At 39.7% G+C, this 27,245-nt stretch overlaps 1 protein-coding gene across 23 annotated transcripts in view; it reads right to left on the reverse strand.

The window, feature by feature from the left end:
* Positions 1–27,245, reverse strand: part of LOC100711027 (protocadherin gamma-C5) — a 285,882-nt gene that overhangs the window by 192,937 nt on the left and 65,700 nt on the right. The window contains exon 1 of one of the 23 annotated variants that reach the window (XM_019366084.2): positions 23,305–25,802. The exons of 16 other annotated variants lie outside the window; for them this stretch is intronic. In XM_019366084.2, the coding sequence (XP_019221629.1) occupies positions 23,305–25,695 (2,391 nt within the window). In that variant the 5' untranslated portion in view covers positions 25,696–25,802. Of the gene's footprint in view, positions 1–1,399; positions 3,794–6,349; positions 8,863–19,225; positions 21,748–23,304; positions 25,803–27,245 lie in introns of those variants that run through there. 6 more of the 23 variants (XM_019366125.2, XM_019366037.2, XM_025898896.1 and 3 more) reach the window with 6 other exon arrangements.

The raw sequence follows: 27,245 nt of genomic DNA on the forward strand, positions 1-27,245 counted from the left end.
TCACTACAGAGATCACCATGGCACAGTCACAATGGGTGCACATTGAAAAGCTGCAATTAACGCTATATATTCTTTGTATTTTTCCTCTCAAGCAAAATCTCCTTTTTACAATCACAGAAAGCAGGTGAGACTAAAATCAGCTGTCATAAAAACTCAAATAAAGACCAACTGCACACCTGTTATAAAATATTGCTATTAATAAAGTGCGATGAAATGTGCAAAAATATAAAGACCTACATTCGGATGGTATCATCTTCCGAAGAAACACCAGTGGGAAACAATGGTATTCACATTTTCAGTCATTTAGTGGATACATCAGTGAATCTAAAAATATAATTACACAACATATTTGTAGTGCTGAAAAGTAAGATGAATTGCATTCCATCATATGACAAAAACGTCTGTCCAAATCAAAGGATGAAAAATGACATCCCAAAGATTCACAGCTTTGTGACAAAAATGTCACAAAGACTTTCAGTCTGACACCCAGTAGCACAACATTGCAGGTGCAATACATACAAATAACATGTGCAAGCAAGCTGTTACAGCTGCTTTTTAGGCATATGTTATTTTAGATGGGCTAGACTTAAAGATGGATACAGTTTGGCACACAATTCTCATGCTGAAATGACACGTTAGCAAGAATGGCCACAGACGTTCACTGCTAGTGTAATAATGTTGTGTTAAAGATCAAGATGTGGTTAATCAATAAGAGTAACTTACACTATGAAATGCAGCTCACATGTGTAATGGTTTTTAAAAGTCAGCACTTAAATTCTGCAGCATTGAACCTGTTTTGCTCCAAAACACAACTAAATTGCATAAAAACAATAATAACAACACAGCTAAAGCACACAGTGCCTTTTATGTAGTTTTTTTTTCTCCAAATAGTATTATTTAATAAACAACATTAGCTTAAAGGTTAAGATTGAGGTTTTGATTATAATATAAGAATAATCTTCCTGGAAAAAAAAGGCACTTTCACAAATTTCAAATAACAATAAATGTAGTTAAAACTGACTAACAATTGAAAAATGACATGGATGGCTAAAAAAAGAAGTCCAAGCAAGATGCAGTAATATACCATATGTGAATGAAAACATGTCAGGACAGAATGCGAAATTACACTAAACAAAACTTAAATCTAAATTATGAAAAATATGATCACACACCCAGTATAGAAGCATGACCATGGTGAAATTAAACCAGTTTTAGCCACTTTAAAGGAAGATAAAAATGGGAAAACTTTAAGACAACTTGAAATGTAAGGAACTACCTCTTGTACAAGTCAAACAAAAGGACAATTATGTAAAGATGAAGTACAAACAAAAAAATGATTTTCAGGAAGGAAGTGGGCACAAGATTAAAATATAAATGGGTTACTGCCAACAGCTCATACCTCTGTGCACCTGTCCAGGTCTCCAAAGACATCAGCAAAGTCTGATGGGCTTTTCTTCAGAGTCTGGTCAGCAGGCAGCGTGTTGTCATTGTATGATGTCACAAACTTAAAGTCACTGGTTCTAGAACCTGTGGTCAGGTACGCATCGTAATTGTAAGTGCTGCGTAAAGTTCCTGTGCCATCAACATCTGCGTAATTAGGAGGGAGATAACCGCTGGGGATGGCAACTGCTCCATCAAACAACAGTCTGGGCTTTCTCCTGCGACAAAACCTCAAACCCAGGATGATGATGATGAAGGTCAGAAAGAACGTGGACACAGACACCAGCGCGATGATCAGATAAGAAGTCAGTTTGGAATTGCTCTCATTATAAGACAGATCCTTCAGTTCTGGCACCTCAGCCAAGTTATCAGAAATAAGTAAATACATGGAACAGGTGGCAGAGAGAGAGGGCTGCCCGTTATCTTTAACAGCCACTACAAGGTTCTGTTTCATGCTGTCAGATTCAGAAATGTCCCGCTGTGTCCTGATCTCTCCACTGTGGACACCAATAGTAAAAAGTCCCGGATCAGTGGATTTGACTATTTGATAGGACAGCCAGGCGTTCTGTCCGGAGTCCGCGTCCACCGCGATCACTTTGGACACCAGAGAGCCTCCGTGTGCAGCTTTGGGGACCAGCTCGGTCATGAAGGAGTTGCCCTCTGGGGAGGGGTACAGGATCTGAGGGGAGTTGTCATTCACATCTGAGATGAACACACTCACGGTCACGTTGCTGCTGAGAGGAGGAGAACCGTTGTCTCTGGCCATCACGTGGACTTTAAAACTCCTGAACTGTTCATAATCAAACGACCTCACAGCGTGGATCACACCCGTGTCTCCGTTCACAGACAGATAGGATGACACCGGGGAACCGTTCACCTCACTAGCTAACAGAGAATAAACCACTGTACCATTCTGTCTCCAGTCGGGGTCTCGAGCACTAACGGAGCACAAGGTGGAGCCAGGTTTGTTATTCTCACTCACATATGCACTGTACGACTGCTCCTCAAACACTGGTGGGTTGTCGTTGATGTCAGCTACAGATAACTGAACACTTTTAGAAGAGGACAGAGGTGGAGAGCCCTCGTCAGTGGCAGTGATTGTAATGTTGTAATCAGACACTAGTTCGCGGTCCAGTTGTCCTGTGGTGACCAGAGAATAATAGTTTTTAATAGAAGGAACCAACTTAAAGGGGACACCCTGCTGGATGGAGCAGCGGACCTGTCGGTTATTCTCAGAGTCTCTGTCCTGCACGTTAATGATGCCCACCTCTGTACCAGGTGGGGTGTTCTCTGGTATCGGATTGGTCAGTGACTTCAGATTAACTATAGGGGCGTTGTCATTCACATCAATGATAGAAATTATTACTTTAGCGTAGGATGACAGCCCCAGCCCATCTTTTGCTTTAACGCGTATTTCAAATGATGTAGTAGTTTCATAGTCAACAGCACCAATTACTCTTATGTCACCTACTTTACGATCAATGCTAAATATCTTCTTCACTTCTTCTGTAAGATGTACAAAGTCATACGTCACATCTCCATTAACTCCCTCATCTGCATCACTTGCACTCACTGTAATCACTACAGTGTCTAGAGGAGAGTTTTCAGGCAGACTGGCTTTATAAACGGCTTGGCTGAACACTGGGGCGTTATCATTAGCATCCAGCACAGTGACGTGTATCATTAATGTACCTGATCTCTGAGGAGATCCACCATCTAAAGCTGTGAGAATTAAATTCATTTCCTGTTGCTTTTCACGATCAAGCTCTTTTTCAAGAACGAGTTCTCTGGTGTTTCCGTTTACAGACAAAATAAAATTTTCATTCTTTTTAAGGTTGTACTGCTGCACTGAATTTTGCCCCACATCCGCATCGTGCGCTTCTTCTATCACAAAGCGAGCTCCTCTCATAGCCGACTCTTGAATTTCTATATTAATCCGTTCTTCATTGAATTGTGGTGCGTTGTCATTGATATCTTGAATGTGAAGGCTGATACGATGAAGCTCGAGCGGATTCTCGAGCACAAGCTCGTGTTTTAGGATGCACGAAGCCTTTTCTCCACAAAGCCCCTCGCGGTCAATCCTGTCTGCAACAATCAACTCTCCGTTATTCATGTTTATGTCACAGTAACGTTTGTCGGTTCCGTCGGCGTCGATGCGGGCTCTCCTGCTGGACAGCGCGCCCGTTTCCATCCCGAGGTCTTTGGCTATATTTCCAATAACGGATCCTCGTTTCATTTCCTCTGGTAAAGAGTAGCTCATGTCTCCATGAGCGACATGGAACAAAAGATGGAAGAAAGAAAACTGACGCCAATAAAACACGAATATCTTCGAATCCATTATAAGAGATGAGTTATTAAGAGGCTGAAAAAAGAAAAATGAACTGAACCCCAAAACACAAATCACAACTGCAATTCTCGGGAGGTTGCCCCAACTGAGACACAAGAGCGCAAGAATGCGCGTCCACACCGATGAATACAGGAAATGAAAACTGTTAGGGCTGGTTTTTAGCGCCACCGTGAGTTAGGTTATGCGGAAACACCTTAACACTAAATCTAAGCAAACAACAACTAATGTTCAGTGCATGATTTTTATCTTCTTTTAAAAATATATATTTATGTAGAATAAACATGCAAAACTTCAGTTACTATAAAGGATACAATTGGAGAAAAGAGTTTTACAATGTGAATCAGGTAAACAGTTGTAAAATCCAAAAAGAAAAAAAAGAATAAAACCGTTCAGTCAGTAAGACAAATATAAATGTGCTTATTTGTCTTCATAAAATTATGATATCTTTAATTGTATGTTGTTGTTGTTTCTACTAAGAGGATTCAGACTTGGCTGTGTGCCAGGAACTGTTCTTCACATAGTGATCACTGCCTTGTTCGCATCACCACACACACATGCAGGTTGTTTAGTTACACTGAGTCAATTACTGTACTCCAGATGACTCTATTTTGTGCTTTTTGTCTCCATCCAGTAGATACTGCTAATCTGCTGCTCTGCATAACTGTTTTCATACTAGACCCTCTCAACCCAAAGGTTCAAATGTAGCTACGTTTATAATAAAGAATTGCATTTATATTGCACTTTTCTAGACACTCAAAGCGCTTTACAATTCCACTATTCATTCACTCTCACATTTACACACTGGTGGAGGCAAACGACAGTCGTATCCACAGCTGCCCTGGGACAGACTGACAGAAGCAAGGTTGCCATATTGCGCCATTGGTCCCTCTGGTCAACACCAGTAGGCAGTAGGGTGAAGTGTCTTGCCCAAGAACACAACAACCAGGACAGACAGAGCTGGGGATTGAACCGGCAACCTTCCAGTTACAACATGAGCTTCCCAACCCCCTGAACCATGGTTGTGTTTACAAGACTGGTGCAGGAAAATGTTTATGTGCTTTCGGTATGTTTTTACTCTTATGTCTACTACTGCTATGTTGATATTTTGGGGATTAAATCCTGTTATCCAGTAAGCAGGAGTCACATTTGGATTTCAGAATTACACCTAAATTTACAGTCTAATGATTTATCTAGTTTGATTTGTTGCTTTTTTAAAAATTAACAAGTGTGCCATGCGGTCACCAGAGTCGCTAAAGAAATCTCAGTTGAGACAGTGCAAACTCAAGAGCTCCAGTTAAAGCACACAGTGCCTCATTTTACAACTCATCAGGCACATGAATTAGAAATCAACTTTCACATATTTTAAAATTAAGATCAAAGACAAAGCTGTTAAAGAAACAGTCCTACTAGTCAGGTGTGATGGAATGTGTTTAAATATAAATACCTACAAACAGATAATAATAAATGTTTGCACTCCTTTAGTGTGAAAAAATGTAATTATAATCTAAATTGCTATTGCTTGCAATTAAGATGAATTGCATTCCATCATTTGACAGCTACTTCTGTCCAGCGCTAAGAATATATAATGACAGCCATCAGATTACAAAATTTCGCAAAATTACTCAGTCTGACATATGATAGGAAAACATCACAGGTATGAGAAGTATGAAATAAATGTACAAGTGAGCTTTTATACATGCTTTTTGTGCATCTCCTATTTTAGATAAAGTAGACATAGGAACAAATAAAGGTTTGGACGTAAGTCTCATACTTAAAATGTGACATGATAGCAAGAATGGGCAAAGATCTTTATTACTACACTGATAATATTGTGTTAAAGATAAATATGTGCTTTAGCACTGAGATAAACTTACAGTATGAAATGTACCTGACAAATATACACTACTTAAAAAGACCAGCTGTAAAATTCTGCAGCATCTGACCTTCTGTGTATCAACTAACCAGAGGTGTAGAACTACTGACAAAATATCAGTAACAACACGGCTAAAACACTGGGCATATATTCACAAAGTGTTATTTAATAAATGGTAGTACCGGAAAAAATAAGATGAAATTTTCATTACATTATGCAACTATATCTTCCTAAGAGTAAAAGTTGCTCTCACAGCTTCAGATAGAGGATAAAAGTAATCAATTAGTTAAAAAACAAAACAAACAACAAATAACATGTACAGACAAATAACGACCGCAAGCACGATGCAGAAATACCTATTGTGTTGATGAACATACATCATATGAGCTTGCAAAACTACACTAAACTGAACACACACAAATAACATATCACACTAAATCTATAAGTATGAAAGTATGAAATTTATCATGTTGAAATTAAACATATTTTAGCCACTACCAGAGAAAGAGAGCTACACCTCTAGGAAACACTTTAGAGGAAAGAAGAAAATGTTAGAATTAATAAACCAACTTTTACTCCAAGCATTTAAAAAAACAATTTTGTGACAATAAAGTAGAGGAAAACTGAACTGTTGATATTCATCTGGCACAAGATTAAAACATGACTTGCTTATTGCCAAGGGGCCATACCTCTGAGCACCCGTCCAGGTCTCCAAAGACATCAGCAAAGTCTGATGGACTTTTCTTCAGAGTCTGGTCAGCAGGCAGCGTGTTGTCATTGTATGATGTCACAAACTTAAAGTCACTGGTTCTAGAACCTGTGGTCAGGTACGCGTCGTAATTATAAGTGCTGCGTAAAGTTCCTGTGCCATCAACATCTGTGTAATTAGGAGGAAGATAACCGCTGGGGATTGCAACTGCTCCGTCAAACAACAGTCTGGGCTTTCTCCTGCGACAAAACCTCAAACCCAGGATGATGATGATAAAAGTCAGGAAAAAGGTGGACACAGACACCAGCGCGATGATCAAATAAGAAGTCAGTTTGGAATTGCTCTCATTATAAGACAGATCCTTCAGTTCTGGTACCTCAGCCAAGTTATCAGAAATAAGTAAATACATGGAACAGGTGGCAGACAGAGAGGGCTGCCCGTTATCTTTCACTGTCACTACAAGGTTCTGTTTCATGCTGTCAGATTCAGAAATGTCCCGCTGTGTCCTGATCTCTCCACTGTGGACACCAATAGTAAAAAGTCCCGGATCAGTGGATTTGACTATATGATAGGACAGCCAGGCGTTCTGTCCGGAGTCCGCGTCCACTGCGATCACTTTGGACACCAGAGAGCCTCCGTGTGCAGCTTTGGGGACCAGCTCGGTCATGAAGGAGTTGCCCTCCGGGGAGGGGTACAGGATCTGAGGAGAGTTGTCATTCACATCTAAGATGAACACACTCATGGTCACGTTGCTGCTGAGAGGAGGAGAACCGTTGTCTCTGGCCATCACGTGGACTTTGAAGGTCCTGAACTGTTCATAATCAAATGACCTCACAGTGTGGATCACACCCGTGTCTCTGTTCACAGACAGATAGGAGGACACCGGGGAACCGTTCACCTCACCAGCTAACAGAGAATAAACCACTGTACCGTTCTGTCTCCAGTCGGGGTCTCGAGCACTAACGGAACATAAAGTGGAGCCAGGTTTGTTATTCTCACTCACATATGCGCTGTACGACTGTTCCTCAAACACTGGTGGGTTGTCGTTGATGTCAGCTACAGATAACTGAACACTTTTAGAAGAGGATAGAGGTGGAGAGCCCTCGTCAGTGGCAGTGATTGTAATGTTGTAATCAGATACTAGTTCGCGGTCCAGTTGTCGTGTGGTGACCAGAGAATAATAGTTTTTAATAGAAGGAACCAACTTAAAGGGGACACCCTGCTGGATGGAGCAGCGGACCTGTCGGTTATTCTCAGAGTCTCTGTCCTGCACGTTAATGATGCCCACCTCTGTACCAGGTGGGGTGTTCTCTGGTATCGGATTGGTCAGTGACTTCAGATTAACTACAGGGGCGTTGTCATTCACATCAATGATAGAAATTATTACTTTAGCGTAGGATGACAGCCCCAGCCCATCTTTTGCTTTAACGCGTATTTCAAATGATGTAGTAGTTTCATAGTCAACAACACCAATTACTCTTATGTCACCTACTTTACGATCAATACTAAATATCTTCTTCACTTCTTCAGTAACATGTCCAAAGTCATACGTCACATCTCCATTAACTCCCTCATCTGCATCACTTGCACTCACTGTAATCACTACAGTGTCTAGAGGAGAGTTTTCAGGCAGACTGGCTTTATAAACGGCTTGGCTGAACACTGGGGCGTTATCATTAGTATCCAACACAGTGACGTGTATCATTAATGTACCTGATCTCTGAGGAGATCCACCATCCAAAGCTGTGAGAATTAAATTCATTTCCTGTTGCTTTTCACGATCAAGCTCTTTTTCAAGAACGAGCTCTATTGTGTTTCCATTTACAGACAAAATAAAATTTTCATTCTTTTTAAGGTTGTACTGCTGCACTGAATTTTGCCCTACATCCGCATCGTGCGCTTCTTCTATCACGAAACGAGCTCCTCTCACAGCTGACTCTTGAATTTCTATATTAATCCGTTCTCCATTGAATTGTGGTGCGTTGTCATTGATATCTTGAATGTGAAGGCTGATACGATGAAGCTCGAGCGGATTCTCTAGCATAAGCTCGTGTTTTAGGATACACGAAGCCTTTTCTCCACAAAGCCCCTCGCGGTCAATCCTGTCTGCAACAATGAGCTCTCCGTTATTCATGTTTATGTCACAGTAACGTTTGTCGGTTCCGTCGGCGTCGATGCGGGCTCTCCTGCTGGACAGCGCGCCCGTTTCCATCCCGAGGTCTTTGGCTATATTTCCAATAATGGATCCTCGTTTCATTTCCTCTGGGAAAGAGTAGCTCATGTCTCCATGAGCGACATGGAACAAAAGAAGGAAGAAAGAAAACTGACGCCAATGAAACACGAATATTTTCGAATCCATCATAAGAGATGAGTTATTAAGAGGCTGAAGAATAACAAAAAAATGACCTGTACCCCAAAACACGAATCAGAACTGCAATTCTCGGGAGGTTGCCCTAACTGAGACACAAGAGCGCAAGAATGCGCGTCCACACCGATGAATACAGGAAATGAAAACTGTTAGGGCTGGTGTCTAGCGCCACCGTGAGTTAGGTTTTGCGGAAACACCTAAACACTAAATCTAAGAAAACTACAACTAATGTTCAGTGCATGATTTTTATCTTCTTTTAAAAAAAATTAAGTATTTCTATCTAGAATAAATATGCAAAACTTCAGTTACTATAAAAGAGACAATTGGAGAAAAGAGTTTTACAATGTGAATCAAGTAAACCGTTGTAAAATCAAAAAAAGAAAAAAAAGAAGAAGAAAAACGTTCAGTCAGTAAGACAAATATAAATGTGCTTATTTGTCTTCATAAAATTATAATATCTTTAGTTGTATGTTGTTGTTTCTACTAGGAGGATTCAGACTTGGCTGTGTGCTGTGGACTGTTCTTCACATAATAATAATAATAATAATAATAATAATAATAATAATAATAATAAATTTTATTTATGAGCGCCTTTCAAGTCACCCAAGGACACTTTACAATAGGATAGTGATAGTGATCACTGCCTTGTTCTCATCACCACACACACACATGCAGGTTGTTTAGTTGCACTGAGTCCGTTACTGTACTCCAGATGACTCTATTTTGTGCTTTTTGTCTCCATCCAGTAGATACTGCTAATCTGCTGCTCTGCATAACTGTTTTCATACTAGACCCTCTCAACCTAAAGGTTCAAATGTAGCTACCTGTATGCAGGAAAATGTTTATGTACTTTCAGTATGTTTTTACTCTTATGTCTACTATTGCTATGTTGATATTTTTGGGATTAAATCCTGTTATCCAGTAAGCAGGAGTCACATTTGGATTTCAGAATTGCACATAAATTTACAGTCTAATGATTTATCTAGTTTGATTTGTTGCTTTTTTAAAAATTAGCAAGTGCGCCATGCGGTCACCAGAGTCGCTAAAGAAATCTCAGTTGAGACAGTGCAAACTCAAGAGCTCCAGTTAAAGCACACAGTGCCTCATTTTACAACTCATCAGGCACATGAATTAGAAATCAAATTTCACATATTTTAAAATTAAGATCAAAGACAAAGCTGTTAAAGAAACACTTCTACTAGTCAAGTGTGATGGAATGTGTTTAAATACATTTAACCCCCCCCTACTGGGTAATAATGGTATACATGTTTTCACTCCTTTAGTGTGAAAAACTGTAATTATAATCTAAATTGCTATTGCTTGCAATTAAGATGAATTGCATTTCATCATTTGACAGCTACTTCTGTCCAGTGCTAAGAATATATAATGACAGCCATCAGATTACAAAATTTCACAAAATTACTGTCTGACATGTGATAGGAAAACATCACAGGTATGAGAAGTATGAAATAAATGTACAAGCGAGCTTTTATAGATGCTTTTTGTGCATCTCCTATTTTAGATAAGGCAGACATAGGAACAAATACAGGTTGGGACATGAGTCTCATACTGAAAATGTGACATGATAGTAAGAATGGGCAACGATCTTTATTCAGTGTTGGGCAAGTTACTTTGAAAAAGTAATTAATTATAGTTACTAGTTACTTCTTCAAAAAGCAACTGAGTTAGTAACTGAGTTACAAGATTCTAAAAGTAATTAATTAATTGAAAAGTAACTATTGCGTTACTTGAAAAAAAAAATGTTTAACCCTCTGGGGTCCAGGGTAAATTAGCCATTTTTAACTACTTTTGATATTCCATCTACATTTCACCTTTAAAAACTATTTACTTTGCCATGTTTGGTATCATTCTTTTCAGCACAACCTCACGTGTCTGAATTTACAGTTATGTTTTCATTTTGACATACTGTATTAACACAATTGATCTAAAATCAGACAAAAACATAAAATCCAAGTAGAAAAAGTTATATTTTTTACTGTAACAACCACAAACATGTTTAATGAATCAAGCACAAGTTTTGCAAACAACAAAGTTATTTGCAGCCATTTACCTTTTATCCTTTATTATAACCATTTCAAACTATTTACAGAACAATCAGGTGTTCTGCATTCAGTAAGACGCCACACAAATTATTTGTGCCACTCCAATGATTTCTGTCCACTATAAAGGAGAACATCACAGCCTGATACCTGCAGGTCTGACAGCAGGAGGTGTATCACTCCTGTTTTCTACCTGGAGACAGCAGTCGCCTCATTGTTCTGACACACAACACAAAACTATCCACAACACTACACACAAACTACACAAGACAACACATACTTCAAACACGCTAAACGTCACAAATCTCTCACATCTCAAAACTCGCTCTCTCTCTTTTTCTGCTGTCTTTCTTTTTCTCTCTCTCTGTCTCGCCATCACTCCTAAAACTTCCCCCTCTTCCTAAACAACCCAATGCCATGTTGCCATATCATTTTTGATTGGTCGACATGGTGCATTTTTCCACCAACAGCAACGGGCTGTTTTTTTTTTTGTTTTGTTTTGTTTTGTTTTTTAATTTTTTTGGTCATAAGCAGAGAGTGCTTGCTAGCGCCATCCTTAGACAGTAAGCTTGACCAAACTATACAGGAAAAAACACTGCGTATATATTGTTTATCATGACTCCGGTTTTACATGGCCTATCAACACAATTTAAAAACTGGTATATATCACCTTGTTGCTTTGTCATCTTTAAGTGGTCATGTGATTGGCTTACCACAACTACTTTATTCTTCCTCAGTCAAACAGCAATACTCATGCGATTGTTTTGCCCCCTTAGCTCCAGGTGTTGTGCCAGAAAGTGATTGCCACCAGCGGGAGCGCACAGGGCTGCTGAAAGCTGTAGCACCCAGATTACATATGTAGACAGCTACTTCCGTGCAACTGATATAAGGCTGAAGACAGCTTCAACCGTGTTTGTTGAAAAATAGCAACGCGACCGCACCGCATTTTCTTGTTAGTACCGGTAACGGCGTTGTAACGATAGAAATAGTAATTAATTAGACTCGTTACTGGAAAAAAAGTAAAGCCGGTAATAACGCTGTTACTTGCCCATCACTGTCTTTATTACTACACTGATAATATTGTGCTAAAGATAAATATGTGCTTTAGCATTGAGATAAACTTACAGTATGACATGTAGCTGACAAATATACACTACTTGAACAGACCAACTGTAAAATTCTGCAGCATCTGACCTTCTGTGTATCAACAAACCAGAGGAGTAGAACTACTGATAAAATATCAGTAACAACACGGCTAAAGCACTGGGCATATACACCGTGTTCCAAATTATTATGCAAATGATATTTTTCTCTGATTTTCCTAAATAGTCGATTCAAATGACAGTCAGCGTAATTTTCGAGTCATCAGTCATTAGAGTATAATTCAAATGTTACTCAACAAAATTGCCAATGAAAACAGTATGTTTTTCAAAAATAAAAAACTTAAAATGGACTGTTCCAAATTATTACGCACACAGAGTTTCAAAACATTTTATAGGTTTTAGAGAATTAAAAATGGTAATTTGTTGAATTTGCAGCATTAGTAGATCAATTTTACTGAAATCAAAAGCTATTTCAATCAAAAACATCTTAACAGGTCAAGTTACATATTAACATAGGACCCCTTATTTGATAGCAGTTTTACAATTCTTGCATCCATGGAACTTGTGAGTTTTTGGAAAGCTTCTACTTGAATGTCTTTGCAGGATGTCAGAATAGCCTCACAGAGCTGCTGTTTGGATGTGAACTGCCTCCCACCCTCATATTTTTTTGTTTGAGCAGCCAATTATGCAGAGGTGTTCCTTGTAGCATAATATGGTGCATTGTCTTGCATGAAGATTGTTTTGTTGCAGAAGGCACAGTTCTTCTCTTTCTACCATGGAAGAGTCAGTCAGAAACTCCACCACATCCTTGCTGACGTTGCTGCCCTGTTGAGACATGGTGGCTGTCCACCAACCATCCACCACTGCATCCATCTGGACCATCCAGGGTTGCAATGCACTCATCAGTGAACAGGACTGTTTGAAAATTAGTCTTTTTGTAGTTCTGGGCTCACTGCAGCCGTTTCTGCTTGTGAGCATTGGTTAGCGGTGGCCAAATATAAGATTTATGCACAATTGCAAGTCTCTGGAGAATACTACACCTTGATGTTTGCAGGGCTCCAGAGGCACCAGCAGCTTCAAATATGTGTTTGCTGCTTTGTAATGGCCTTTTAGCAGCTGCTCTCTTAATCTGATGTATTTGTCTGGCAGAAACCTTCCTCATTGTGCCTTTATCTGCACGAACCCATGTGTGCTCTGACTCAGCCAAAAATCTCTTACATTATGGTGATCATGCTTAAGTTTTTGTGAAAGATCTAAGGTTTTCATTACGTGTCCAAGGCATTCAACTATTTCACACTTTTCAGCAACAGAGAGATAATTTTTTCCTTCCTATATTGCTTGAAAATGGTGGTCTGCTTAATAATGTGGAACATCCTTCTTTAGTAGTTTTTCCTTCATTTGGGCTCACCTGGCAAACTAATGATCATAGGTGTCCGAGATTGATTTCAGTCATCCAAAGAGCCCTGAGACAGAATTCCATCCATGGGTTTAACTGAAAATCAACTTATTTAATCTTCATGACACTTAAACACAATTTGCATAATAATTTGGAAAGTGGTATATTCACTATGTGTTATTTAATAAAAGGTAGTAGGGGAAAAAATAAGATGAAACTTTGATTACATTATGCAACTATATCTTCCTAAGAGTAAAAGTTGCTCTCACAGCTTCAGATAGAGGATAAAAGTAATCAATTAGGTAAAAAACAAAACAAACAAACAAATAAAGTGTACAGACAAATACCACCGCAAGCACAATGCAGAAATATCTATTGTGTTGATGAACATACATCATATGAGCTTGCAAAACTACACTAAACTGAACACACAAAAATAACATATCACACTAAATCTGTAAGTAAGAAAGTATGAAATTTATCATGTTGAAATTAAACATATTTTAGCCACTACCAGAGAAAGAGAGCTACACCTCTAGGAAACACTTTAGAGGAAAGAAGAAAATGTTAGAATTAATAAACCAATTTTTGCTCCAAGCATTTAAAGAAACAATTTTGTGATGATAAAGTAGAGGAAAACTGAATTGTTGATGTTAATCTGGCACAAGATTAAAACATGACTTGCTTATTGCGAAGGGGCCATACCTCTGAGCACCCGTCCAGGTCTCCAAAAACATCAGCAAAGTCTGATGGACTTTTCTTCAGAGTCTGGTCAGCAGGCAGCGTGTTGTCATTGTATGATGTCACAAACTTAAAGTCACTGGTTCTAGAACCTGTGGTTAGGTACGCGTCATAGTTGTAAGTGCTGCGTAAAGTTCCTGTGCCATCAACATCTGCGTAATTAGGAGGAAGATAACCGCTGGGGATAGCAACTGCTCCGTCAAACAACAGTCTGGGCTTTCTCCTGCGACAAAACCTCAAACCCAGGATGATGATGATAAAAGTCAGGAAAAAGGTGGACACAGACACCAGCGCGATGATCAGATAAGAGGTCAGTTTGGAATTGCTCTCATTATAAGACAGATCCTTCAGTTCTGGTACCTCAGCCAAGTTATCAGAAATAAGTAAATACATGGAACAGGTGGCAGACAGAGATGGCTGTCCGTTATCTTTCACAGCCACTATAAGGTTCTGTTTCATGCTGTCAGATTCAGAAATGTCCCGCTGTGTCCTGATCTCTCCGCTGTGGACACCAATAGTAAAAAGTCCCGGATCAGTGGATTTGACTATTTGATAGGACAGCCAGGCGTTCTGTCCGGAGTCTGCGTCCACCGCGATCACTTTGGACACCAGAGAGCCTCCGTGTGCAGCTTTGGGGACCAGCTCGGTCATGAAGGAGTTGCCCTCCGGGGATGGGTACAGGATCTGAGGAGAGTTGTCATTCACATCTGAGATGAACACACTCACGGTCACATTGCTGCTGAGAGGAGGAGAACCGTTGTCTCTGGCCATCACGTGGACTTTGAAGGTCCTAAACTGTTCATAATCAAACGACCTCACAGCGTGGATCACACCCGTGTCTCCGTTCACAGACAGATAGGAGGACACCGGGGAACCGTTCACCTCACCAGCTAACAGAGAATAAACCACTGTACCGTTCTGTCTCCAGTCGGGGTCTCGAGCACTAACGGAGCATAAAGTGGAGCCAGGTTTGTTATTCTCACTCACATATGCGCTGTACGACTGTTCCTCAAACACTGGTGGGTTGTCGTTGATGTCAGCTACAGATAACTGAACACTTTTAGAAGAGGATAGAGGTGGAGAGCCCTCGTCAGTGGCAGTGATTGTAATGTTGTAATCAAACACTAGTTCGCGGTCCAGCTGTCCTGTGGTGACCAGAGAATAATAGTTTTTAATAGAAGGAACCAACTTAAAGGGGACACCCTGCTGGATAGAACAGTGGACCTGTCCATTAGTTTCGGAGTCTCTGTCCTGCACGTTAATGATGCCCACCTCTGTACCAGGTGGGGTGTTCTCTGGTATCGGATTCGTCAGTGACTTCAGATTAACTACAGGGGCGTTATCATTTTCATCAGTGATAGAAATTATTACTTTAGCGTAGGATAACAGCCCCAGCCCATCTTTTGCTTTAACGCGTATTTCAAATGATGTAGTAGTTTCATAGTCAACAACACCAATTACTCTTATGTCACCTACTTTACGATCAATGCTAAATATCTTCTTCACTTCTTCAGGAACATGTCCAAAGTCATACGTCACATCTCCATTAACTCCCTCATCTGCATCACTTGCGCTTACTGTAATCACTACAGTGTCTAGAGGAGAGTTTTCAGGCAGACTGGCTTTATAAACGTCTTGGCTGAACACTGGGGAGTTATCATTAGCATCCAGCACAGTGACATGTATCACTAATGTACCTGATCTCTGAGGAGATCCACCATCCAAAGCTGTGAGAATTAAATTCATTTCCTGTTGCTTTTCACGATCAAGCTCTTTTTCAAGAACGAGTTCTCTGGTGTTTCCGTTTACAGACAAAATAAAATTTTCATTCTTTTTAAGGTTGTACTGCTGCACTGAATTTTGCCCCACATCCGCATCGTGCGCTTCTTCTATCACAAAACGAGCTCCTCTGTCAGCGGATTCTCGAATTTCTATATTAATCCGTTCTTCATTGAATTGCGGTGCGTTGTCATTGATATCTTGAATGTGAAGGCTGATACGATGAAGCTCGAGCGGATTCTCCAGCATAAGCTCGTGTTTTAGGATGCACGAAGCCTTTTCTCCACAAAGCCCCTCGCGGTCAATCCTGTCTGCAATAATCAGCTCTCCGTTACTCATGTTTATGTCACAGTAACGTTTGTCGGTTCCGTCGGCGTCGATGCGGGCTCTCCTGCTGGACAGCGCGCCCGTTTTCATCCCGAGGTCTTTGGCTATATTTCCAATAATGGATCCTCGTTTCATTTCCTCTGGTAAAGAATAGCTCATGTCTCCATGAGCAACATGCTGCAGAAGGAGGAAACAAATGTTCCAAGCCTGAAACGCGATAATATTCAATTCCATCTTCAATGATAGGCCTCTAATATGTTAAAGCAATAACGCAGCAAAGATAGCACACAACCATGACAGAAATAGGAACTGCAATTCAGCGCGTCTCGGGCTAAACCTAGAGCAGGCAACGGGTGTGCAAGGCAGAAAGTCCACAAAGAAAAGAGTAATTCAGTCTTTTAGGGCTGGTGTATAGCGACACCGTGAGTTCAAAAATGACACTGACCCATGCTTATCCAAGTTAAATGCCTAAATGCACTCAGTAGATACTGCAAGATCGGAGTGTTTTATTTTAATACACGTTTAGTGACTATATTATTACTTAATGGCATATGGCATAAATCTATGTCTGTAGGGTCTAGAAATACTGATATCACTATATGTTTACGACTGAACAACAAACTGTGGGTTCCCCCTCTTTGTAGCCTTTCGGAAATCAGCCTAATTGTGTATTAACAAAAATTTCATTTTGCTGGTTCCAACGTAATCACACGCATTGAGTTTATCTATTTAAATTATGACCAAGGTTAACGTTGTTAATGTTCCATAGGACACAAAGCACAGGAAAAAAATAAATAAAATTGGAAATTACATGAAAAATTAAGACAGAAAGATTAAAAAACCCATATTATCCAAGTTCAGTATATTAACATCAAACTGAATTTTTAAGACTGCTTAAAAAAAAACGTCTTTTTTTAAAGTACACTGAAAAGGAAACTGGTCGATTCACCTGTTTTGTTTTTTTCTTCTCAGACAGAAGAAAATTAATCTTTGTTTGTTTGTTTTTTTTAAAATAACTGAATCAAGATAGAGGATGCAGTCTGAAATTTAGTATCCTTTCATAAAAAACTAGTTTTGTGTTAGCAACTAAGCAATTATTCAGTAAATGTTTCTGTTGGAAGTCAGATTTCTTTCAGTTATATCCCAGCTACTATTGCATGCATTAAGGTGAAATTTATGTGGATTTTACTGAGTCATCTGGACTTTTTAAAATAAACTAACAAAGTCCCTGCAGCCTTTGCTAATCTCATAAATGTGATGGTACCTCAAATTTACATTAGGCCAGAATTTACTTGTTAGTACTGTGATTTTGAGGTAATATCAGAACTGAGTAAAAGTGTCACAAGTCAGACTGAAATTCTAAAACAAAGTGGGGATTTAACTGCACTGAATTGTTGCTAGGCTAGGCTGAATGTTTTTCTAGAACAGTTAACCACACTCAAAAACACTTTGAACTAGATGTTAACAAGTTGCATATGAAGCCTGATCACTAAACTGACCGTATCACCAGACGCTTATTACACTCAGCTGAGAGACAGAAAAGAAACTTCATCAGACGCAGAATTGCTAAGTAAAACACAAGCATACAGTCAGAGAGAGAGAAAGAGCAAGTGCAAGACAAGGATACACAGTTTGGGTCTGTTTCAAACATAAATACATTTTGTATTGGACAACTGGCAAGTCCTATTTTTAAGTTAATTTAAGTGTGATATTTCTTTCAGGAAAAGAAGAGTGTGCAAGTATCACAATAGGAGAGAAAATGATAATGCAGTATATCATATTTGCAGTACAATATGAGTGAGAATATTATAAACTCTGTGGGAGTGCCTACTCTGGGGTTGGACACCTGTGATGAACCAACTTCACTCTGACAAAGGAAAAATATTAAGCCACTCTCAAGAGAAATGTCAATAACTATTTTTGTCAACAGCAAAGCTTTGAAAGACCACTAAAAGACCAACTTTTCCTAACAAAAAAGAAGGTGTATGCATCCATCTTTTGGACCATGCTGTATATAACAATGTGCTACACAACAAAAAACAAAACAAAACATAATTCTCAGGATTATGGTTATATAAAATAAGTAAATAGAATGATTATTAACTGTGTCATCTATGAGAAATAATATACTTTTGTAAACATGGCCAGTGATAATCTTTTCTATTCAATAATGATCAAGGACTATTTAGGAGAATGTATTAACAATTTTAGCAGTATAGTGAAGCTGATTACTTACACTGAGTTACATTGTATGGTGTTACTAAGCCTATTAATCACTAGTTTATATTGTTATTAGAGAAGGCTTTCTTTCTGTCAAGTCTTCAGACCTGTTGCATTTGTTTTTTTCCTAAACATGTGACTCCAATCGTTATTCTTCTAAGTGATTGAGCAGTAAAATGATAAAGACAAACTGAAAAAAATATGAAAATATATTAAACTTTAAAAAGTGACTGTCAACTTGTCAACTTTTATGTAGGCCAAAGGAATTAAAATAATAAATTCCATCATCTATATGAGAAAAAAAATAGCTTATATAGAACTTAATGTTTCAACCACATAACCTTAAAGTCTCTAATTAGATAAAAAAATAATACCTGTAGAAGTTCAAACACACTTGATCAGTAAAAGAACTGCTGGACTAACAGGAAAATGAATACCAAGACAAAAGTCAAGCCTATAGATATAATGCAATATGATGAAACTTTCTCTCAAGGTAGATTTTGTGGGAGGCAGGAGTTGGACCAAAAATGCTAAAAACCAGCTTTATGGCTGTGCTTCGACCAAAACACCAAAATAAAGAAAAACATGAAAATGTTAACTGAGAATGTTACTCTTCTAGAAAATTGTACCACAGGGAAGGACACATGTGTGAGGGAGAATGCAACAAAGAGAGACAGAGACAATATGAAACATACAGGCTAAATAACAATGAAAGTAGAACCAAAATAAAAGGATTGTAGTTTTTTGTACATTAACACCGTTATTGTTAGGAAAGAAAGTTGACTTATTTAAATATCTATCAACAAAAATGTAATACAAGTGAGAGAAAAAAATGAAAATAGGACAAAGGGCATCCTCCTACCTCAGGAGTCCTATCACTATCTCCAAAAACATCAGCAAAGTCTGATGGACTTTTCTTCAGAGTCTGGTCAGCAGGCAGCGTGTTGTCATTGTATGATGTCACATACTTAAAGTCACTGGTTCTAGAACCTGTGGTCAGGTACGCGTCGTAATTATAAGTGCTGCGTAAAGTTCCTGTGCCATCAACATCTGCGTAATTAGGAGGAAGATAACCGCTGGGGATGGCAACTGCTCCATCAAACAACAGTCTGGGCTTTCTCCTGCGACAAAACCTCAAACCCAGGATGATGATGATAAAAGTCAGGAAAAAGGTGGACACAGACACCAGCGCGATGATCAGATAAGAGGTCAGTTTGGAATTGCTCTCATTATAAGACAGATCCTTCAGTTCTGGCACCTCAGCCAAGTTATCAGAAATAAGTAAATACATGGAACAGGTGGCAGACAGAGATGGCTGTCCGTTATCTTTAACAGCCACTACAAGGTTCTGTTTCATGCTGTCAGATTCAGAAATGTCCCGCTGTGTCCTGATCTCTCCGCTGTGGACACCAATAGTAAAAAGTCCCGGATCTGTGGATTTGACTATATGATAGGACAGCCAGGCATTCTGTCCGGAGTCCGCGTCCACCGCGATCACTTTGGACACCAGAGAGCCTCCGTGTGCAGCTTTGGGGACCAGCTCGGTCATGAAGGAGTTGCCCTCCGGGGATGGGTACAGGATCTGAGGAGAGTTGTCATTCACATCTGAGATGAACACACTCACGGTCACGTTGCTGCTGAGAGGAGGAGAACCGTTGTCTCTGGCCATCACATGGACTTTGAAGCTCCTAAACTGTTCATAATCAAACGACCTCACAGCGTGGATCACACCCGTGTCTCCGTTCACAGACAGATAGGAGGACACCGGGGAACCGTTCACCTCACCAGCTAACAGAGAATAAACCACTGTACCGTTCTGTCTCCAGTCGGGGTCTCTAGCACTAACGGAGCATAAAGTGGAGCCCGGTTTGTTATTCTCACTCACGTATGCACTGTACGACTGTTCCTCAAACACTGGTGGGTTGTCGTTGATGTCAGCTACAGATAACGGAACACTTTTAGAAGAGGATAGAGGTGGAGAGCCCTCGTCAGTGGCAGTGATTGTAATGTTGTAATCAGACACTAGTTCGCGGTCCAGTTGTCCTGTGGTGACCAGAGAATAATAGTTTTTAATAGAAGGAACCAACTTAAAGGGGACACCCTGCTGGATGGAGCAGCGGACCTGTCGGTTATTCTCAGAGTCTCTGTCCTGCACGTTAATGATGCCCACCTCTGTACCAGGTGGGGCGTTCTCTGGTATCGGGTTAGATAGTGATTTGAGATTTATAACTGGTGCATTATCATTTACATCCGTAATCTCAATTAATAGAGTAGCATATGATGCTAATCCCAAACCATCTTTCGCAGTAATCTGGATTTCATACGACGATTCCTTTTCATAATCAATAGCTCCAGCCACTCTCACTGCTCCTGTTTTAGGGTCCAAAGAAAAATCTTGTCTTTCCTCAGAGACGTGGTCAAACCCATAATTAACTTCACCATTTACACCTTCATCTGCATCTGTGGCGCTAACTGTGAGAACAACAGTATCCAGAGGGGAGTTTTCGGGCAGACTACCCTTATAGACGTTCTGACTAAACACCGGGACATTATCATTAGCATCCAGTACAGCGACGTGTATGACCACAGTGCCTGATCTCTGTGGAGAGCCTCCATCGAAGGCGGTAAGTAACAGCACAATCTCTTTTTTGTATTCCCTGTCTAGTTCTTTCTCTAAGACTAGTTCGCCATATTTTCTCCCACCACCTTTAGATTTAACGTTTAATCTGAAGTGATCATTTTGCTGAAGTGAATAACCCTGAACAGCATTTTCTCCGATGTCTCCGTCGTGAGCTTCATCTAGGGGAAAGCCTGTACCTTTGACTGCCAGTTCGTTTATTTCAAAGTTGAGTGACTCCTCCTTAAACTGAGGTGAGTTATCGTTGATGTCTTGAACGCGAATATGAATGCGGTGCAGTTCTAAAGGATTTTCCAGCACTAGCTCCTGTTTCAGAACACACGACGCCTTTTTCGCACAAAGCCCCTCTCGGTCGATCCTTTCTTGTACAATTAACTCGCCAGTATTGAGATTTACGCTGCAGTACTTGACACCACTATCCTCTGTATCTATGCGAGCTTTTCGGGCGGGCAGTCCGCCCAAATCGAGTCCCAGATCCTTAGCGATATTTCCAATTATAGATCCACGTGTCATCTCCTCCGGGATAGAGTAGCTCATGTCTCCGATGACAAAGCGGAGAGAAAGAAAAATAAAAGCAAGGCCGCAGTGCAGCGCAAATATGCTGTATCCCATTGTTACCATCAGAAATGGCACATGAGAGGTAAACATAAAATCAAGACAGTAACAATTTCCACAGAATCTTTAAAGTCACTGTGAAACTGGAGTCATACGCGAGGAGATTTTTTCCAACTGCGTTACAAAAGGAGAACCGGGCTTTGAATTCGCTGAGACAGAAGGGTGGAGAATGATCAAGTCTTCACGTTTACTGGCGCACACTGACACCATGAGTATTTACTGAGGTATGGCAACGCGAAGTTTTTTTTTTTATTTAATATGTAATAAATTTAGATATTCTGTAGAGCCATTCACTGTGAACGGACGAGTAAAAAATATATAGATAGTTGCTTTGCTATTTTATTATTACTTTCAATGGCTGAAAACATAAGTAGTTATAAAATATAATGCAATTAGGTAATGATCCAGCTGCGATGGAAACTAAAATAAAAGGTAAAATTAACCGTTTCTCTGTTTCGAGACAGCTTTGACGAGTCAAAGACACAGACTCTGCACTATGATTTAACTTGAAAGGGGAGAGAGCTTTTCCTCTCTCGTTTTTTTTTTTTTTTGTTGTTATTCCTGTTAGTTTCTCTTTTATCAAAATTCTACGTTCTTCGTGTTGTTTTATGTGCAAAAACGTAGCGTTACTTTTTGATGACATGCTTTGAAATCGTTTTTGTATTTCTGAAGAGTCTTGGGATTCTCATTGTAATAGATAGAGAGGGTCAAACAAGGCTCAAATGTATTCGTCCAATTAACTGAGGGTGAACAAACAGTGATCCACACAATGCCCTTTCAGAAGTATTAGTAACCATTTTAAAATTGATACAACGAATAGAAAACGAAACAAAAACGACAAAGTGACTATGAACACTGCTGCAAGAATTTTGAAAGGCCATTGAAGGGTCCGATTTCTATCAACGCTGAGGATTCATAAGTAAGGAACAATCATGACTGAAAGAAGATTTCTTTAAATAAAATATGTAAAAAGTTAAAATGTAAGACAGAACAAAGAGTAATAGAATGTGCGCTCTTTATCACGTTCATTTAGAACATGAGCAATAGAGACATGTCCATACCGTCTTCTTTTCAGTAACAATTTTTAAAAAAAAAGTGAAAAAAGAATAATATTTTTAATGGCCAACACAAACGTAAAAGGAACAGCTTTATTATCAATTAGAAATCCTTATTTATACGAAAATTATAGATCACTAAAAATATTGTACTTAGGTGTGATATAACGGTGACTGTGTTTCTAAAACAAAGAAACAAAGAAAGGTAAAGAGAAGAAGAAAGCACAAAACAAAATATATCTTTAAAAGAGCATCAAAATGTCAACCCGACTTCAGGACCACGGACAGACAAGAATGATGTAAATAAGAAGGTGTTTATACTACTACACAAACCAGAAACAACGCAACTTTGGACAAACCACATCGGTGGTCACTCAAATTTGTAACTGTATTAAAAAAAATGCATCAGGAAAAAAAAGAAAAACGGACTTAAAACTCACATAAAACAATTCTAGGAACAGCGCAAAAACGCAGTTCAGAACCAAGGACAGAGAAAAACAATAATTAAATTGCAAGATGCTTACATCACTAATGAACAAAAGCAACAAGGTGAATCAAATGAGGTTGCAGAATCATTCAAATGTATTTTTGGGACGAGGAAAATATTTTTTGGTGACAATGAAATGATCCTACCTCAGGAGAACCATCGCTGTCCCCAAACACATCAACAAAGTCTGATGGACTTTTCTTCAGAGTCTGATCAGCAGGCAGCGTGCTGTCATTGTATGATGTCACAAACTTAAAGTCACTGGTTCTTGAACCTGTGGTCAGGTACGCGTCATAATTGTAAGCACTGCGTAAAGTTCCTGTGCCATCAACATCTGCGTAATTAGGAGGAAGATAACCGCTGGGGATGGCAACTGCTCCATCAAACAACAGTCTGGGCTTTCTCCTGCGACAAAACCTCAAACCCAGGATGATGATGATGAAAGTCAGGAAAAAGGTGGACACAGACACCAGCGCGATGATCAGATAAGAGGTCAGTTTGGAATTGCTCTCATTATAAGACAGATCCTTCAGTTCCGGCACCTCAGCCAAGTTATCAGAAATAAGTAAATACATGGAACAGGTGGCAGACAGAGAGGGCTGTCCGTTATCTTTCACTGCCACTACAAGGTTCTGTTTCATGCTGTCAGATTCAGAAATGTCCCGCTGTGTCCTGATCTCTCCACTGTGGACACCAATAGTAAAAAGTCCCGGATCTGTGGATTTGACTATTTGATAGGACAGCCAGGCATTCTGTCCGGAGTCCGCGTCCACCGCGATCACTTTGGACACCAGAGAGCCTCCGTGTGCAGCTTTGGGGACCAGCTCGGTCATGAAGGAGTTGCCCTCCGGGGAGGGGTACAGGATCTGAGGAGAGTTGTCATTCACATCTGAGATGAACACACTCACGGTCACGTTGCTGCTGAGAGGAGGAGAACCGTTGTCTCTGGCCATCACGTGGACTTTGAAGCTCCTGAACTGTTCATAATCAAACGACCTCACAGCGTGGATCACACCCGTGTCTCCGTTCACAGACAGATAGGAGGACACCGGGGAACCGTTCACCTCACCAGCTAATAGAGAATAAACTACTGTACCGTTCTGTCTCCAGTCGGGGTCTCGAGCACTAACGGAGCATAAAGTGGAGCCAGGTTTGTTATTCTCACTCACATATGCGCTGTACGACTGTTCCTCAAACACTGGTGGGTTGTCGTTGATGTCAGCTACAGATAACGGAACACTTTTAGAAGAGGACAGAGGTGGAGAGCCCTCGTCAGTGGCAGTGATTGTAATGTTGTAATCAGACACTAATTCACGGTCCAGTTGTCCTGTGGTGACCAGAGAGTAATAGTTTTTAATAGAAGGAACCAACTTAAAGGGGACACCCTGCTGGATGGAGCAGCGGACTTGTCGGTTATTCTCAGAGTCTCTGTCCTGCACGTTAATGATGCCCACCTCTGTACCAGATGGGGCGTTCTCTGGTATCGGATTAAACATTGATTTAAGATATATTACTGGTGCATTGTCGTTCACGTCAGTGACTTCAATACTTAATGTTGAATATGAAACTAACCCTAATCCATCTTTAGCGCTTATCTGCATTTCATATGATGATACTTTCTCGTAATCAATTGCTCCAGCCACTCTCACTTCTCCAGTTTTGGGGTTTAATGAAAACACATCGCTGTTTTCATCTGAGACATGATCAAATCCATAAGTAATTTCGCTATTTAAACCTTCATCTGGATCAGTGGCACTAACTGTGATTACTAATGCTTCCAGTGGAGAGTTTTCAAGCAGACTTGCTTCATAGACATTCTGACCAAACACTGGTACATTATCATTAGCATCCAGTACAGTGACGTGTATGACCACAGTGCCCGATCTCTGTGGAGAGCCTCCATCGAAGGCGGTAAGTAACAGCACAATCTCTTTTTTGTCTTCCCTGTCCAGTTCTTTGTCTAAGACTAGTTCACAGTATTTGCGACCACTCGCCTTTGTGTTCACATTTAGTTTGAAATGATCATTCTGCTGAAGTGAATAGCCCTGAACAGCATTTTCTCCGATGTCCGCGTCGTGAGCTTCTCCGACAAGAAAACGTTCGCCTTTATCCGCTGACTCCCGTATTTCAATCTTAAGTGATTCCTCTTTAAACTGAGGTGAGTTATCGTTGATGTCTTGAACGCGGATATGAATGCGGTGCAGTTCTAAAGGATTTTCCAGCACTAGCTCCTGTTTCAGAACACACGACGCCTTTTTCGCACAAAGCCCCTCTCGGTCGATCCTTTCTTGTACAATTAACTCGCCAGTATTGAGATTTACGCTGCAATAATTTACACCGCTATCCTCTGTATCTATACGAGCCTTTCGAGCGGACAGTCTGCCCAAATCGAGTCCCAGATCCTTAGCGATATTTCCAATTATAGATCCACGTTTTATCTCCTCTGACATAGAATAGCTCATGTCTCCACTAACGGTCCCGAAGGCAATAGACAGAAAAGCAAGGCCGCAGTGCAGCGCAAATACGCTGTATCCCATTGTTACTGCGAAAAACACAAAACAAATTCTGCTAGCAGTTTTGTAAAGTAAGATCTACAATGACCAATATCCTTCCATACGCGAAACAATCACCAAACCTTTTCCGAAAAATAACTGCAACTACAGATCCGAGGTTGAAAGTCATAGATAGTGAAGGGTGGGGTATTATTGCAGTCTCTCATTTGCTGGTACACACTGACACCATGAGTATTTCTCTAGGTATAACAACACAACAATATGATTTAATTTCAAACAGAGACACATTCAGAGAAATTTGCCAGTCGAATCTACAAAAACTTTGTGAGAACAAAAAGATAAATTAAGTTTGCCAGATAATTATATACAACTGCTACAGGGTAGGTCAACACCAAACTCAACCATGTTTCCTTCAAGAGCTTCATGTTTTCAGATTATTTTTATATGTCGGGTCATTCCACAAAAAACTATAAGATGGAGCATTTAAATTATAGATATTATATCAAGTGCCAAACCTATATTCCATGATGTCATCTCTCTCTCTCTCTCACTAATGAAACTGCGTTCGTTATTTTCATTCTTAATGCACTTTCCTGTTTTACATTTCCACCTTCCTGTTTAAAAAAATATATTAAGTAAAACTGAGAAAAAACTGTATTGAATAAATTCATATGTAGCCTGTAACAGTTACATTATTTAAAACAACAACACCTACAAAGGTGTTGTTGTTTTAAACCTTTAGAGGTGAAAAATGTCAAAAATAAAACGTAAGGATTTTCCTTTTAAAGTAAACTTGCTGTATTATTCTGTTTTTTTAGACTGTAAATCCTGACTTTACATTTTCCCCACTGCAGTTTTTACTCTTCTAAAACACTGCAGTTAAAGACAAATTTCTTTTAAATAATTATTGTTCAGCGAACATTTTAACAGCGTGGAAGCTGTAGAAACATCAGTCATACATTTGTGCAGAGAAAAAACTATTTTCTCTGATTGCTTAAATCTGTCCTGATGAATAAAATGTTTAAGCTGTTGCGGTTTTCTGACAGCGGACTGTGTTTTTCAGATGAAGGTTTACATGTGGTGAAACTACGAACCGATTTAATGCTGATGCTAGACATAATTAAAGACAGACTGATCAATAATCTTTATCAAGTTTAAGCAAAGAGACCATATCATTTCACTAACCACGTGGATACAGCAAATGCATCACATAAGATGTTTAGTTTAACCAAAAATTACAGTGCATTTGTGAAATTCATATGCTGGCTGGAGGTTTCTTCATTTAATGTACCGGCTGGCTGTCGGTGAAATTTGAGGTCATAACATGTTATTTAACACCATCAAAAAAATTTCAAGTTCTGTAAGACAAAACTTTTGGTTGAAACGTTAATTTATACAGCGCAAAGAGCATGATGTATGTGGGGAGGGTCTTTCTGGTATTTCAAATATCGCGTAACATACAAAAGAACGACACGCGCGAAGAAAACAAATAATTAGGAAATCATCATGAAATGTACAACTGGCACCTTTTTTAAAGAAACACTCTCACTGGAGGGAGGCAATTTCTTTAACAA

Source organism: Oreochromis niloticus, linkage group LG2 (genome assembly GCF_001858045.2).
Source record: "Oreochromis niloticus isolate F11D_XX linkage group LG2, O_niloticus_UMD_NMBU, whole genome shotgun sequence".
In the NCBI taxonomy this organism is placed as follows: Eukaryota; Metazoa; Chordata; class Actinopteri; order Cichliformes; family Cichlidae; genus Oreochromis; species Oreochromis niloticus.